Below are 14555 nucleotides of genomic sequence, written 5' to 3' on the forward strand. Positions count from 1 at the left end.
CATACTGTGTATATAGATACACTGAACAATTTTGTTGTTTACACTTGTTTACGTACTTGACTTCTTGACTTTCTATTTTATACTTATTATACTTATTTTATACTATCTTGTTATTATCTAGCACACTCTCAGGAGCAACACAGAAAGAAACATTTCATGCAAAGTATTCTGTATTCTGTATGACAACTAATAAAGAAACTTGAACCTTTAACTAAAATGTTATCTATAGCACCTTTAACTCAAATGTTATCTATAGCACCTTTAACTAAAATGTTATCTATAGCACCTTTAACTAAAATGTTATCTATAGCACCTTTAACTAAAATGTTATCTATAACACCTTTAACTAAAATGTTATCTATAGCACCTTTAACTAAAATGTTATCTATAGCACCTTTAACTAAAATGTTATCTATAGCACCTTTAACTAAAATGTTATCTATAGCACCTTTAACTAAAATGTTATCTATAGCACCTTTAACTAAAATGTTATCTATAACACCTTTAACTAAAATGTTATCTATAGCACCTTTAACTAAAATGTTATCTATAGCACCTTTAACTAAAGTGTTATCTATAGCACCTTTAACTAAAGTGTTATCTATAGCACCTTTAACTAAAATGTTATCTATAGCACCTTTAACTAAAATGTTATCTATAGCAAGGGACTACAGATGTAAATTAGCCTCTGGCTATAATCTGGCATATTTAAATGAAATGTTCATCAATATGTATTGTCCATATTTTAAATATATAATTAAATATAATAAAATGTGAAAAATACCAGCATGACCACATAATGTAGTAATACATGACCTGTGACCTTCATATTAAGAGAATAACTTCATTATCTTACATAGACACCAAGGTCACACAATGGGACGACCCCAGATTACAGACCTCTGCCATAACTGGACCGGTGAGTACAGCTTTAACTAACGTAAGATCCAGACCTACCATAGATATCTACTTTAGTTTTAGTCTTACCATAGATATCTACATTAGTTTTAGTCTTACCATAGATATCTACATTAGTGTTAGTCTTACCATAGATATCTACATTCGTTTTAGTCTTACCATAGATATCTACATTAGTGTTAGTCTTACCATAGATATCTACATTCGTTTTAGTCTTACCATAGATATCTACATTAGTATATCTACATTAGTTTTAGTCTTACCATAGATATCTACATTAGTTTTAGTCTTACCATAGATATCTACATTAGTATATCTACATTAGTTTTAGTCTTACCATAGATATCTACATTCGTTTTAGTCTTACCATAGATATCTACATTAGTTTTAGTCTTACCATAGATATCTACATTAGTTTTAGTCTTACCATAGATATCTACATTAGTTTTAGTCTTACCATAGATATCTACATTAGTTTTAGTCTTACCATAGATATCTACATTAGTTTTAGTCTTACCATAGATATCTACATTAGTTTTAGTCTTACCATAGATATCTACATTCATTGTAGTCTTACCATAGATATCTACATTAGTTTTAGTCTTACCATAGATATCTACATTAGTTTTAGTCTTACCATAGATATCTACATTAGTTTTAGTCTTACCATAGATATCTACATTAGTTGTAGTCTTACCATAGATATCTACATTAGTTTTAGTCATCAAGCCTGTTCCCTTGTCTGTTACAGGCTGTGCCTTATTCCAGAGACTATAAGCAGAAGTATGAATACTTCTGTAAGAAGCTGAAGAAACCGGTAAGATGGGTTACAATGAAAAGTGTCTAAATGTAACTAGACAGTATGTATCTTAGAACACACCCCACTACTGACAGTATGTATCTTAGGACACAACATGTGCCAAAACAAAGACCTCTTTCCAGCATGTAATTATCATGTTTAGATATTGTCGTCATGCAGCACAAGTACAGTACAATGAAAAGAGGTTTGACATCCAACCAGAGTGCAAATGTAACAGTAAAGTACAACAGTAATATACAATGTGCAGGTGATTTAAAATGGAGTATATATAAATGAGTACTATTGAGTAATGATGCTAATCTGATGTATGTACAGTGTTACAGGTATAAAGACACTATGGTAGTAGCCATACTGGCCAGCGGTGTAACTAGTAAGAGTAGGTAAGAGATATGTACAAATATAGATATACAGCGATGTAAACAGGAATATATGCAGGTATATTCAGACACATATACATGTAAGTTATATAGAGTATTATTGTGCATGGCTGTCATACAGAGTTATATGGATAGACTATACTTTGAGGCTCTCATCCAGACAGACACGCTCTCATCCAGACAGACATGCTCTCATCCAGACAGACAGACATGCTCTCATCCAGACAGACAGACATGCTCTCATCCAGACAGACACGCTCTCATCCAGACAGACATGCTCTCATCCAGACAGACAGACATGCTCTCATCCAGACAGACAGACATGCTCTCATCCAGACAGACATGCTCTCATCCAGACAGACATGCTCTCATCCAGACAGACAGACATGCTCTCATCCAGACAGACAGACAGACATGCTCTCATCCAGACAGACAGACATGCTCTCATCCAGACAGACAGACATGCTCTCATCCAGACAGACAGACAGACATGCTCTCATCCAGACAGACATGCTCTCATCCAGACAGACAGACATGCTCTCATCCAGACAGACAGACATGCTCTCATCCAGACAGACATGCTCTCATCCAGACAGACATGCTCTCATCCAGACAGACAGACATGCTCTCATCCAGACAGACAGACAGACATGCTCTCATCCAGACAGACATGCTCTCATCCAGACAGACAGACATGCTCGCATCCAGACAGACAGACAGACATGCTCTCATCCAGACAGACATGCTCTCATCCAGACAGACAGACATGCTCTCATCCAGACAGACAGACATGCTCTCATCCAGACAGACAGACACGCTCTCATCCAGACAGACAGACAGACATGCTCTCATCCAGACAGACAGACATGCTCTCATCCAGACAGACATGCTCTCATCCAGACAGACATGCTCTCATCCAGACAGACAGACATGCTCTCATCCAGACAGACAGACACGCTCTCATCCAGACAGACAGACAGACATGCTCTCATCCAGACAGACAGACATGCTCTCATCCAGACAGACAGACAGACATGCTCTCCTCCAGACAGACAGACATGCTCTCATCCAGACAGACAGACAGACATGCTCTCCTCCAGACAGACAGACATGCTCTCATCCAGACAGACAGACATGCTCTCATCCAGACAGACAGACATGCTCTCATCCAGACAGACAGACAGACATGCTCTCCTCCAGACAGACAGACATGCTCTCCTCCAGACAGACAGACATGCTCTCCTCCAGACAGACATGCTCTCATCCAGACAGACAGACATGCTCTCATCCAGACAGACAGACATGCTCTCCTCCAGACAGACAGACATGCTCTCATCCAGACAGACAGACAGACATGCTCTCCTCCAGACAGACAGACATGCTCTCATCCAGACAGACAGACATGCTCTCATCCAGACAGACAGACATGCTCTCATCCAGACAGACACTCAGACATGCTCTCATCCAGACAGACAGACATGCTCTCATCCAGACAGACAGACATGCTCTCATCCAGACAGACAGACAGACATGCTCTCCTCCAGACAGACATGCTCTCATCCAGACAGACAGACATGCTCTCATCCAGACAGACAGACAGACATGCTCTCCTCCAGACAGACATGCTCTCATCCAGACAGACAGACATGCTCTCCTCCAGACAGACATGCTCTCATCCAGACAGACAGACATGCTCTCATCCAGACAGACAGACATGCTCTCCTCCAGACAGACAGACATGCTCTCATCCAGACAGACAGACATGCTCTCATCCAGACAGACAGACATGCTCTCATCCAGACAGACACTCAGACATGCTCTCCTCCAGACAGACAGACATGCTCTCCTCCAGACAGACAGACATGCTCTCATCCAGACAGACAGACAGACACACTCAGACATGCTCTCTCTCCTCCAGACAGACAGACAGACACACTCAGACATGCTCTCTCTCCTCCAGACAGACAGACATGCTCTCATCCAGACAGACAGACAGACATGCTCTCCTCCAGACAGACAGACATGCTCTCCTCCAGACAGACAGACATGCTCTCATCCAGACAGACATGCTCTCATCCAGACAGACAGACATGCTCTCATCCAGACAGACAGACATGCTCTCCTCCAGACAGACAGACATGCTCTCATCCAGACAGACAGACATGCTCTCCTCCAGACAGACAGACATGCTCTCATCCAGACAGACAGACATGCTCTCATCCAGACAGACAGACATGCTCTCATCCAGACAGACAGACATGCTCTCATCCAGACAGACACTCAGACATGCTCTCATCCAGACACAGACATGCTCTCATCCAGACAGACAGACATGCTCTCATCCAGACAGACACTCAGACATGCTCTCCTCCAGACAGACAGACATGCTCTCCTCCAGACAGACAGACATGCTCTCATCCAGACAGACAGACAGACAGACACACTCAGACATGCTCTCTCTCCTCCAGACAGACAGACAGACACACTCAGACATGCTCTCTCTCCTCCAGACAGACAGACAGACACACTCAGACATGCTCTCTCTCCTCCAGACAGACAGACAGACACACTCAGACATGCTCTCTCTCCTCCAGACAGACATGCTCTCCTCCAGACACTCAGACATGCTCTCTCTCCTCCAGACAGACATGCTCTCCTCCAGACACTCAGACATGCTCTCTCTCCTCCAGACAGACATGCTCTCCTCCAGACACTCAGACATGCTCTCCTCCAGACACTCAGACATGCTCTCATCCAGACAGACAGACAGACAGACATGCTCTCATCCAGACAGACAGACAGACAGACACACTCAGACATGCTCTCTCTCCTCCAGGCCGACATTCCCAACCGCTTCAAGATGAAGCTGACTCGGAACGCTGTGCTGGAGGACTCCTACCGATGCATCCTGGGAGTCAAGAGCCCGGAATTCCTGAAGGCGCGGCTGTGGGTGGAGTTTGAGGGCGAGAAGGGGCTGGACTATGGTGGCCTGGCCAGGGAGTGGTTCTTCCTCATCTCCAAGGAGATGTTCAACCCCTACTACGGGCTGTTTGAGTATTCTGCCACGTGAGTCTACATCCTGCTTCCTGTTCGCTGGTTAATGCCGTATCCTCCTCCCAACAAACAGCTTCCTGTTCGCTGGTTAATGACGTATCCTCCTCCCAACAAACAGCTTCCTGTTCGCTGGTTAATGCCGTATCCTCCTCCCAACAAACTGCTTCCTGTTCGCTGGTTAATGACGTATCCTCCTCCCAACAAACAGCTTCCTGTTCGCTGGTTAATGACGTATCCTCCTCCCAACAAACAGCTTCCTGTTCGCTGGTTAATGACGTATCCTCCTCCCAACAAACAGCTTCCTGCTGAGGCTCTGGTCTTTTCAACGCACCTCAATGTCCCTTGTTGTTTTAACCACTAATGCATCGGGCAAAAATTGGGCTAGTTTTGCACAACACGCCTGACGATTGAATACCCAAAGTAATTTCTTTTAACTTTATACTTATAGCACATGCATTAGTTTGGTCTCTTTTGAAAGGAAACATTCTGATCTTTCCTCCACAACAAAGAATAATCACTCTGAGTGCTAACGGAACGTAAACCAAATGCGTCCAAATTTTATAGGATTCTATCACATTTTCATAACAATAGCACCCTGCGTTGTTTTCATTGAGGTTTCTTACAAATTAACGATGTTTTATGTTGTCCTTTATATGCCGATTATCATTAGAATCTTAAATTGTACCATATGTCCCCCTTTAGACAACATATGTAACGCTACCAGCGCACTTTTGTTAAGATAATTAGTTTACCATTTGCGGTCGCTATACCGAGGTCGCAGTAATAGTTTACCGCTGTTCAGATCACGTCGAAGAAGATAGACACATCCCAGTGACCTGCGACCTGTGCTAACGCTCATGGGAAATGCAGTGTTGTAGTTTTCAACATTTTCACCTTTTAATTTTAAACCAATGCTGCCATCTACTGACAACATAAAGTGTTGTCTAATTGTCACCTTGAGAGCCACGTCCGTATACAGCGAACCCAAACCCATTCTAGAGATTCCCACTTTTTACTGGGAGTGGGGCGTGGCCGTATTTGGTCCCAGACAATAAGAGTGGCTGCGATTGGTCACTGTGACGTTAATGAAATAGAGTAACAGAGGTGACACTGACGTAAAGGTTTTGTGTACTCGCATTTCTTTACTGGTTGCCAGATGCCTGTTTCTAAGTTCCAGCTGAGAGGTAGGAGCTGGAAAACATAATGGTTCCATAGCCTGAAGTCTATGTCTTATCTAGTACAGGTCCAAAGTTTATAACAATCCCACAGGAAGTTTGTGTTTTACAAAGGTTTTTGTAATGTGTGTATCCAGGGCACGAAATTAGAGCCCGCCACCCGTCAATGGCGGGCATATTTTAGGTTTGGCGAGTGACACTGAGAGGTCTGTCTGCCACATGGCAGGTAACAAAATGAAAATAGTCATGTAAAATAATTAAAACTGCGGTGTGTTTTGGTCTTACGACAGTCGCCTTTTAGCAAATCGCAAAGCCTGCGATTTGGGATACGTTATACAGCGAGTTTGATTCAAGTTATTTTCTTGCGTGCCAGTCATGCTTACCAATCAGAAGTGCTGTGCTCTCATTGCTCACCAATCAGAAGTAGCCCAAGGTAGCTACGTATACGCCCAACAACAACAGCTTGTGAAACGTGACAAACGTCCGTGTGTGAAAACATATAGCATAGCTCCAGAGTGCTTTGGTCGCATTTTGCGAACTATATCAGTCCCAGCTTTGTTTCTATGTGCAGTGTAAATTCCAGTCACAGCTCTGTTTCTATGTGCAGTGTAAATTCCAATGCTTCTAACAAGCTTGGCATCCTAGTCATTCATTTCCGTCTGGGGAAAATAACGTTAGCCGCTAGCTAAGCTAAACCAGAGCCTCTGAGCTAAACTAGCCAATCCTGCTCAGACAGAAAACAGCTGAGCTGAGGTTATGTTTATGTTTATGTTTATTTAGGATCCCCATTAGCTTTTGCACTTGACAAAAGCTATTCTTCCTGGGGTCCGGCACACACAACGATACAACAATATTCAATACATTACATCATTATCAACATCAACATCAATTACATCATCAATGACATCATTATCAATATCAGTTAGGATGATATTGTACAAGATATTTATTAGTAAAAAGTATTCAAATAAAATAATTAAAATCAAATAAATAGTGCTTCCTGAGCAGCACTCACTGCCATCAACTTAAATACAACTAACAGTCAATTGGTTTTCACCGCTATGCCATAAGGGCTCAGTGCATGCTCGTTAGCTGAGGTTAGAAAGGGGGAGCGGGGCTCTCTCTCCATCCCTCTCTCTACTTGTTCAATTAAGGAGCCCTTTCTGTCTGTGTGTGTGTGTGTGTGCGCGTGCGTGTGTGTGCGCGCTGAAAATACCCTAACGACTGTGTTATGTGATGATCTGCTCCGTGTTTCAGGGACAACTACACTCTGCAGATCAACCCCAACTCAGGGTTATGTAACGAGGACCATCTCACCTACTTCAAGTTCATTGGTCGCGTGGCCGGCATGGCGGTCTACCACGGCAAGCTGCTGGACGGTGAGGAGCACTGGACCTTAGAAAACACCAGGAAGGGCAGAGCAGTTGGATGTAATTTATTGGGTTCAACAGGTCAGATTATAGGGTTTAACAGGTCAGATTATAGGGTTTGACAGGTCAGATTATAGGGTTTGACAGGTCAGATTATAGGGTTTGACAGGTCAGATTATAGGGTTTAACAGGTCAGATTATAGGGTTTGACAGGTCAGATTATAGGGTTTGACAGGTCAGATTGTAGGGTTTGACAGGTCAGATTATAGGGTTTAACAGGTCAGATTGTAGGGTTTAACAGGTCAGATTATAGGGTTTGACAGGTCAGATTATAGGGTTTAACAGGTCAGATTATAGGGTTTGACAGGTCAGATTATAGGGTTTGACAGGTCAGATTATAGGGTTTGACAGGTCAGATTGTAGGGTTTGACAGGTCAGATTGTAGGGTTTGACAGGTCAGATTATAGGGTTTAACAGGTCAGATTATAGGGTTTAATAGGTCAGATTATAGGGTTTGACAGGTCAGATTATAGGGTTTGACAGGTCAGATTATAGGGTTTGACAGGTCAGATTATAGGGTTTGACAGGTCAGATTGTAGGGTTTAACAGGTCAGATTATAGGGTTTAACAGGTCAGATTATAGGGTTTGACCGGTCAGATTATAGGGTTTGACAGGTCAGATTATAGGGTTTAACAGGTCAGATTGTAGGGTTTAACAGGTCAGATTATAGGGTTTGACAGGTCAGATTATAGGGTTTAACAGGTCAGATTATAGGGTTTAACAGGTCAGATTATAGGGTTTGACAGGTCAGATTGTAGGGTTTGACAGGTCAGATTATAGGGTTTAACAGGTCAGATTATAGGGTTTAACAGGTCAGATTATATGGTTTAACAGGTCAGATTATAGGGTTTGACAGGTCAGATTGTAGGGTTTGACAGGTCAGATTATAGGGTTTAACAGGTCAGATTGTAGGGTTTAACAGGTCAGATTATAGGGTTTGACAGGTCAGATTATAGGGTTTAACAGGTCAGATTATAGGGTTTGACAGGTTTGACAGGTCAGATTATAGGGTTTGACAGGTCAGATTATAGGGTTTAACAGGTCAGATTATAGGGTTTAACAGGTCAGATTGTAGGGTTTAACAGGTCAGATTATAGGGTTTGACAGGTCAGATTATAGGGTTTGACAGGTCAGATTATAGGGTTTGACAGGTCACATTGTAGGTGTTACGAAGGATCAGATTAAACCGAATATATATATTTATTTATGGATATATATTGAATAGTATTTGTATGTCGTTTGATATCCCTTGTATATTCCTTGTACATATGCACGGAATATCCCTTTAGCCTACTATAGCCCATAATAGTTCATTCTCTTATTGGACAAAGGACCAGGCGCCAGGGGACCAGCCCCTGGCGTCAAGTTCAAAGGTACCGACGAGACATGTCCGTACTAGCCCCGGCTCCGCTCAGGGATACGGCTACCGAAATGAGAGTGGCACTATTTGTTCACCGTGCATATAAATATGGCGCAAGTAAATGTAGAAGTCCCTTACCCTTCTTCCCAATTTAGTAACGAACGTGAAGCCTCACCCACGATACGACGTGCGGTGAAGTATGGCCTGTTTGGCCTTAGAATAGCATTGAGACCTCGTGCGAATTAATAACTGAATTGTCAGAGTTTGGCACTGTACCGTCGAGTGCGATGTATTTCTATCAAGTAATAATAGTCTATCGTGTATGGTGCATCATGCGGTTAGAGTTCTAAAGTGACCAGCATCTCCAACGCTTCCTCGTGTTATCTAGAGTCTTATCCAGGTTGGGCCGACCACATGGCGCTTTCATCCGAGGAGATCTAGGCGAGGACCGAGGGACATGTACACTGGATTACCTACCCGACGACTGCTGAGCCCTATGCGGCTGGAATATATATTTGCTTTGGTACTGTGATTTGTGGAGCGGATAATCGCTGACGCCTGTGAGTGTTGGATTTACCCCCGAGAGGAGTCAAGTTGAGTCGGCGCTCAGAGAGACTGAGGTCGCCTAGCTTCTTCTTCATTGTGGAGCTACAGCCTACAAGAGAACCAAGGTGTATTCATCTACGGATCAAGAGTCTATTGCACTGTCTTCTGTACTTGAAGTCTCCATAGATATCGTTGACCAGACGGTCTACTACCGACGGCTCTCCTACCCCCCCTACCGGCTTACAACCGGGAGGACCCCCTCCAGAATATCCCGCTATATCATTAAGTGTACCATAGATATAATTCCCTAAGAGCCAGGTTGTATACTTGCTTCCTGCGTAACCAGAGATTGGACATTCAGTGTTGATTTGCCTACGAGTACTCATTTGCCTTACAAGTGCATTCAAATGATAAATGTAAGATAAATATTCTATGTACCTTTTGCTCCATTAAATATTTGATTATTACCTTTGACTGGAACCGATTTCATTGTGGAAAGTGTTCATCATATTTAGATATCGTGTACTGTATGGCCAGTAGTTAAAGTACATAAAGCGGTAGTGGTTTAATGATACCATACTTATCAATACAGTCAGGGAATTGTACCCCTCAGTTACAATTGGTCCTTCGAGCCGGAGGGTAATTAGTGTAATATTAATATAGTGGTATTAATATTGAAATGGCCTATGATGAACACTCCACGAAACGGTCCTCCTAAAGTAGAACGCCCGCAGCGTAGACGGCAGCCACCTCAGTACTTAGAGGATTACGCTGCCAGTATACTACCTAGCCTTCTACAAACGGTAAACGCGGTAAAAGTAGAAAGTAAAATTATGTCCGACCCTATCAACCAGGATACCCCGACCACAGAGGCCCTAGTGGGTTCTAATGTAACTGACCAAGCTCACGGTGGGGACCAGGAGGGAACTGACACGACTTTACCCCCCGCCAAGACCGAAGAAGTAGTCCCCGGAGAGCTCCGGGAGGAAGACAACCCTCCAGAGATGGAACTCTGCACGGAACAAGATGAGGAGAGCGCCGAGGAGATAGAGCTCCAGGACTCCCCGCAGGAGAACGCATCCCCAACGAGTACTGCCAGGAGCGGATCACCTCAACCAGCGTCTTCCCCCAGCGAGGCGGACAAGATGCTGGCACAGGCGTTCCTCGCCAGCCTAGCAGCCTCCACAGAGCGCGATCGGCTCCAAGCACAGACGCTTAGTGAGCGCGAACATTCTTCCATGTAAAGAGAACGCATTCAAGCGCAGCAACGGAGCGACGAAGAGCGTATACGTCTGGAGATGAGACGCCTTCAGACGGAAGAGAATATGGCAAGAGACCGGGCCGACACCCAGCGTGCCGCTGCCGGTGCCCAAAGAGAAGCAGATCTCACCAAGCGCGAAGCCGAGCGCGACAGACTACAAGCGCAGCTAATGGAGCAGCTGATCGCCAGGGCAACACCCCCTCCCTCCACAAGGGGTTCCAGGGCCTTGTCAAGACACGGGTCAAGGGCACCCTCCCCTAACCGATCAAGCGACCCTGAACTCGACCACCAGAGAGAGCCTATACCCCCCTCCGAACCCCTTCCCCGACCGGTCCCAGTGAGACCCAGCTACAAGGAAGGAACGGCGTACACCGCGGAGAGGCTAAATAGACGACTACAGGATCTAGATGACCTGACAGAGGAAGAAGAGGGAGAGGAGGAGAGTCAAGCCCGACAGCAGCACAGTACTCCACAGGACCAGGAGGTCCAGTACAGCCCAGGCTATACCCCCGCGGCTCTGCGCTACAGACCCCCGACTCTATTCACGGGTGAGCATGACGCACGACCAGTCCCGAGGAATAGCACCTGGACCAGCGGGCCATGGTACCCTGCCGGTACCAGCCCACCGAGAGGCGTAAGAGGAGACTCGCCTAGGAGGCCTCTCTTCCAACGCTCACCGATGTGCCAGCCATCCACGGCGTCATACATTGGCACACCGACGTTTCCAGACTTCACCCATGAGAACCGAGCACAGTACACGGAGCTACGGATGTGCTTAGAGACAATGATGGTGGATGTAGCTGATGAACGCCACAAGTATGCTATCCTATTGAAGCACCTGAAAGTGCCCAGAGCGCACAACATAGCGCTAGCTTATGCCACCTCTACGACCCCATACACCGCGGCTCTAGCAGCACTAGACCAAAGATATGGACGTATATGGGATTACGTAATACAAGAGATAAGGCATATTGACCGCCTACCCCCAGCAACAGACAATCGCTCACTAGACGACCTGTCTATCAAAGTACAATCCCTGGTAGGGATGCTGGGGGCGCAACGAGAAAAGGGTATGCACGAACTATACGCAAACTCGAATGTCGAGAGGATTTTAGAGAAGCTGCCGCCCGCCCGACAGGAGCGCTTCAGGCGGCAAAGAGACCACCGTGATCCTAACGGTCCCGAGCCATCCCTCCTAGACCTAGCCGACTTCCTGGCGAGAGAAGTCAGCAGCCTACGGTTGGATACGTTCGTGCGGAGCACACCAAGCTCCAGAGAGGGACCTAGGAGAGCAAACGATGGCCGAAGATTGGTGACTGTCATGCACCAATCAGAATCAGTACCGAGCAGCAAGAACCACAGTACCCCCTCGATGAAAGAGAAGTGGAAGATGGTGTGCCCGTACTGCGAAAAGGAACACTGGTTGTCACAATGTGACCTGTTCAAGAAGATGACCGCTGAAGAAGTGAGTCACTGGATAAAGTCCAACAGGCGCTGTTACCGATGTGCGCGCAGTCACATGGCAGCCGAGTGCCGCCTAAAGAAGAGGTGTAGTCGGTGTGACGGAGCCCACCTAGATGTCCTACACGACAGTAACAGAAGAAAGCCTGCACCATCCAGCAGCACAAAGGCAAGTGTTATGTACATTGACCCCGCTAGCAGCGGGGGCGCCCAGGTGCTCTTAAAGGTGGTCCGCGTAACACTGAGTTACCAAGATAAGGTCATGGACACTTACGCCGTCCTTGATGACGGGTCAGAGAAGACCCTTCTCCTCGCGTGCGCTGCGGCCCAGCTGGGGCTGCGGGGGAGCGAAAACCAGATGACGATTCGGACAATAAGAAGAGATCTAAAGACGATAAAGGGCGAGAATGTCTCCTTCACTATCGCAGCAAGCGGGCAGCCAGAGAGACGGTATAGGATTACTAATGCTTTCACCAGCCAAGAAATAGGACTATCGCAGTACACCTACCCCATCGCCAAGCTGATGGATAAATATGTGCACCTGCGTCAACTACCTATCCCGCTCATAGACGGTGCCACCCCGACCCTGCTGATAGGCTCCGACCATGCAGACCTCATAGTCCCGATAGACCGGGTCCATACAGGACCCAGAGGTTGTCCTGCAGCAGTCGAGACCCGCCTAGGATGGACATTACAAGGCCCCCTCGCCAAGTCTCTTAACGGAACAGCAGCCACTAGCTGCCTCCACTCCAGAGTGACAGAAGAAGACACCACTCTCCTGCAGCATGTCGAGAGGCTATGGACACTAGAGACAATGCCCTTTAAGAACGAAAAGAAAGACATTCGTTCTAAGGAAGATATTTACCCTATAGCCCTCCTCGAGCAAGGGACAAAGAGAGTCACAGTCAACGGAGTGATGAGATACGCAACTCCACTCCTGAGGCGAGAGGGAATGCCCACCTTTCACGCCACAAAAGAAGCGACGGAGCGGTATCTATTGAACACAGAGCGGCGCCTAGCCAAAGACCCCGCTCAAGAGACTGTGTACCGCGCTGAGATTAACAAGCTAATCACAGCGGGACACATAAAGAAAATTGACATTAAAGAGGCCGATCAGACGACCGAATCATGGTACGTGCCGCACCACAAGGTCCACCACAACAGCAAGGATCGTATTGTGTTTAACTGCAGCTACCAGATCGGATCACAAAATCTGAATAAAGAGCTCTTGCCCGGCCCAACACTCGGCCCCTCTCTACTAGGCGTGCTACTACGCTTAGTCAAAGGGATGTTCCTGCAGGTGAGACTAGTGGAGGAGGACAAGCCCCTGCTGCGGTTCCTATGGAGAGAGAGGATCGGAGATGAGCACCCAGCCATCTATCAATGGGAAGTCCTCCCTTTCGGAACCACATGCAGCCCATGCTGTGCTACGTTTGCACTACAAAAACACGTCGCAGAGGACCCAGCAGCAGATGAAGAGGTCCGACAAAGTGTGACAAATAGTTTCTACGTGGACAACTGTTTACAAAGCGTCTCGACGCCAGAAGAAGCCGAGGCTCTTCTACTCAAGCTCCGCGCCTCCCTGATCAAAGGCGGCTTTGACCTCAGGCAGTGGGCCAGCAGCGACCCGCAAGTATTGCGCAGCCTCTCCCCCGAGGACAAGGCAGCGAGCAGCGAGACCTGGATGGCGACCATCCCAGGAGAAGCCCAAGAAATGACACTAGGACTAGTCTGACGCTTCAAAACAGACTCGCTCCATTATAGACACAAACCCCTGACCAAGGAGCAGGGAAGGTCGACGGCAATACCGACCACCAGACGGAGTGTATACAGAACACTCGCCAGACAATATGACCCGTTGGGATGTATTCTACCTTACACCACCAGGGCAAAGATGATTGTAAGAGCGCTATGGGACAAGGACCAGGGCTGGGACGATCCCATACCCGAACACCTTGCATCCACATGGAGAGAGTGGGAGACGGAACTCCGCTCACTCCCAGGTGTTAACATACGCCGCAGCTACTTCCCACCCACAGTGAGGCCAGAGACATGCAAGATGGACCTGCACGTATTCAGCGACGCCTCCGAAGTAGCCTACGGTTCGGTGGCCTACTTGCGTGCCCGAGAGGAGGGAGGAGAAATACATACT

At 46.2% G+C, this 14555-nt stretch overlaps 1 protein-coding gene across 1 annotated transcript in view; it reads left to right on the plus strand.

Moving 5' to 3' along the window:
• Positions 1–14555, plus strand: part of nedd4a (NEDD4 E3 ubiquitin protein ligase a) — a 179660-nt gene that overhangs the window by 140876 nt on the left and 24229 nt on the right. The window contains exons 17-20 of the mRNA XM_084307345.1: positions 861–919; positions 1670–1735; positions 4952–5181; positions 7602–7723. Of these exons, the coding sequence (XP_084163471.1) occupies positions 861–919; positions 1670–1735; positions 4952–5181; positions 7602–7723 (477 nt within the window). The remainder of the gene's footprint in view (positions 1–860; positions 920–1669; positions 1736–4951; positions 5182–7601; positions 7724–14555) is intronic.

This window comes from Notolepis coatsorum (genome assembly GCF_963971535.1).
Source record: "Notolepis coatsorum genome assembly, chromosome: 2".
Taxonomy (NCBI): domain Eukaryota; kingdom Metazoa; phylum Chordata; class Actinopteri; order Aulopiformes; family Paralepididae; genus Notolepis; species Notolepis coatsorum.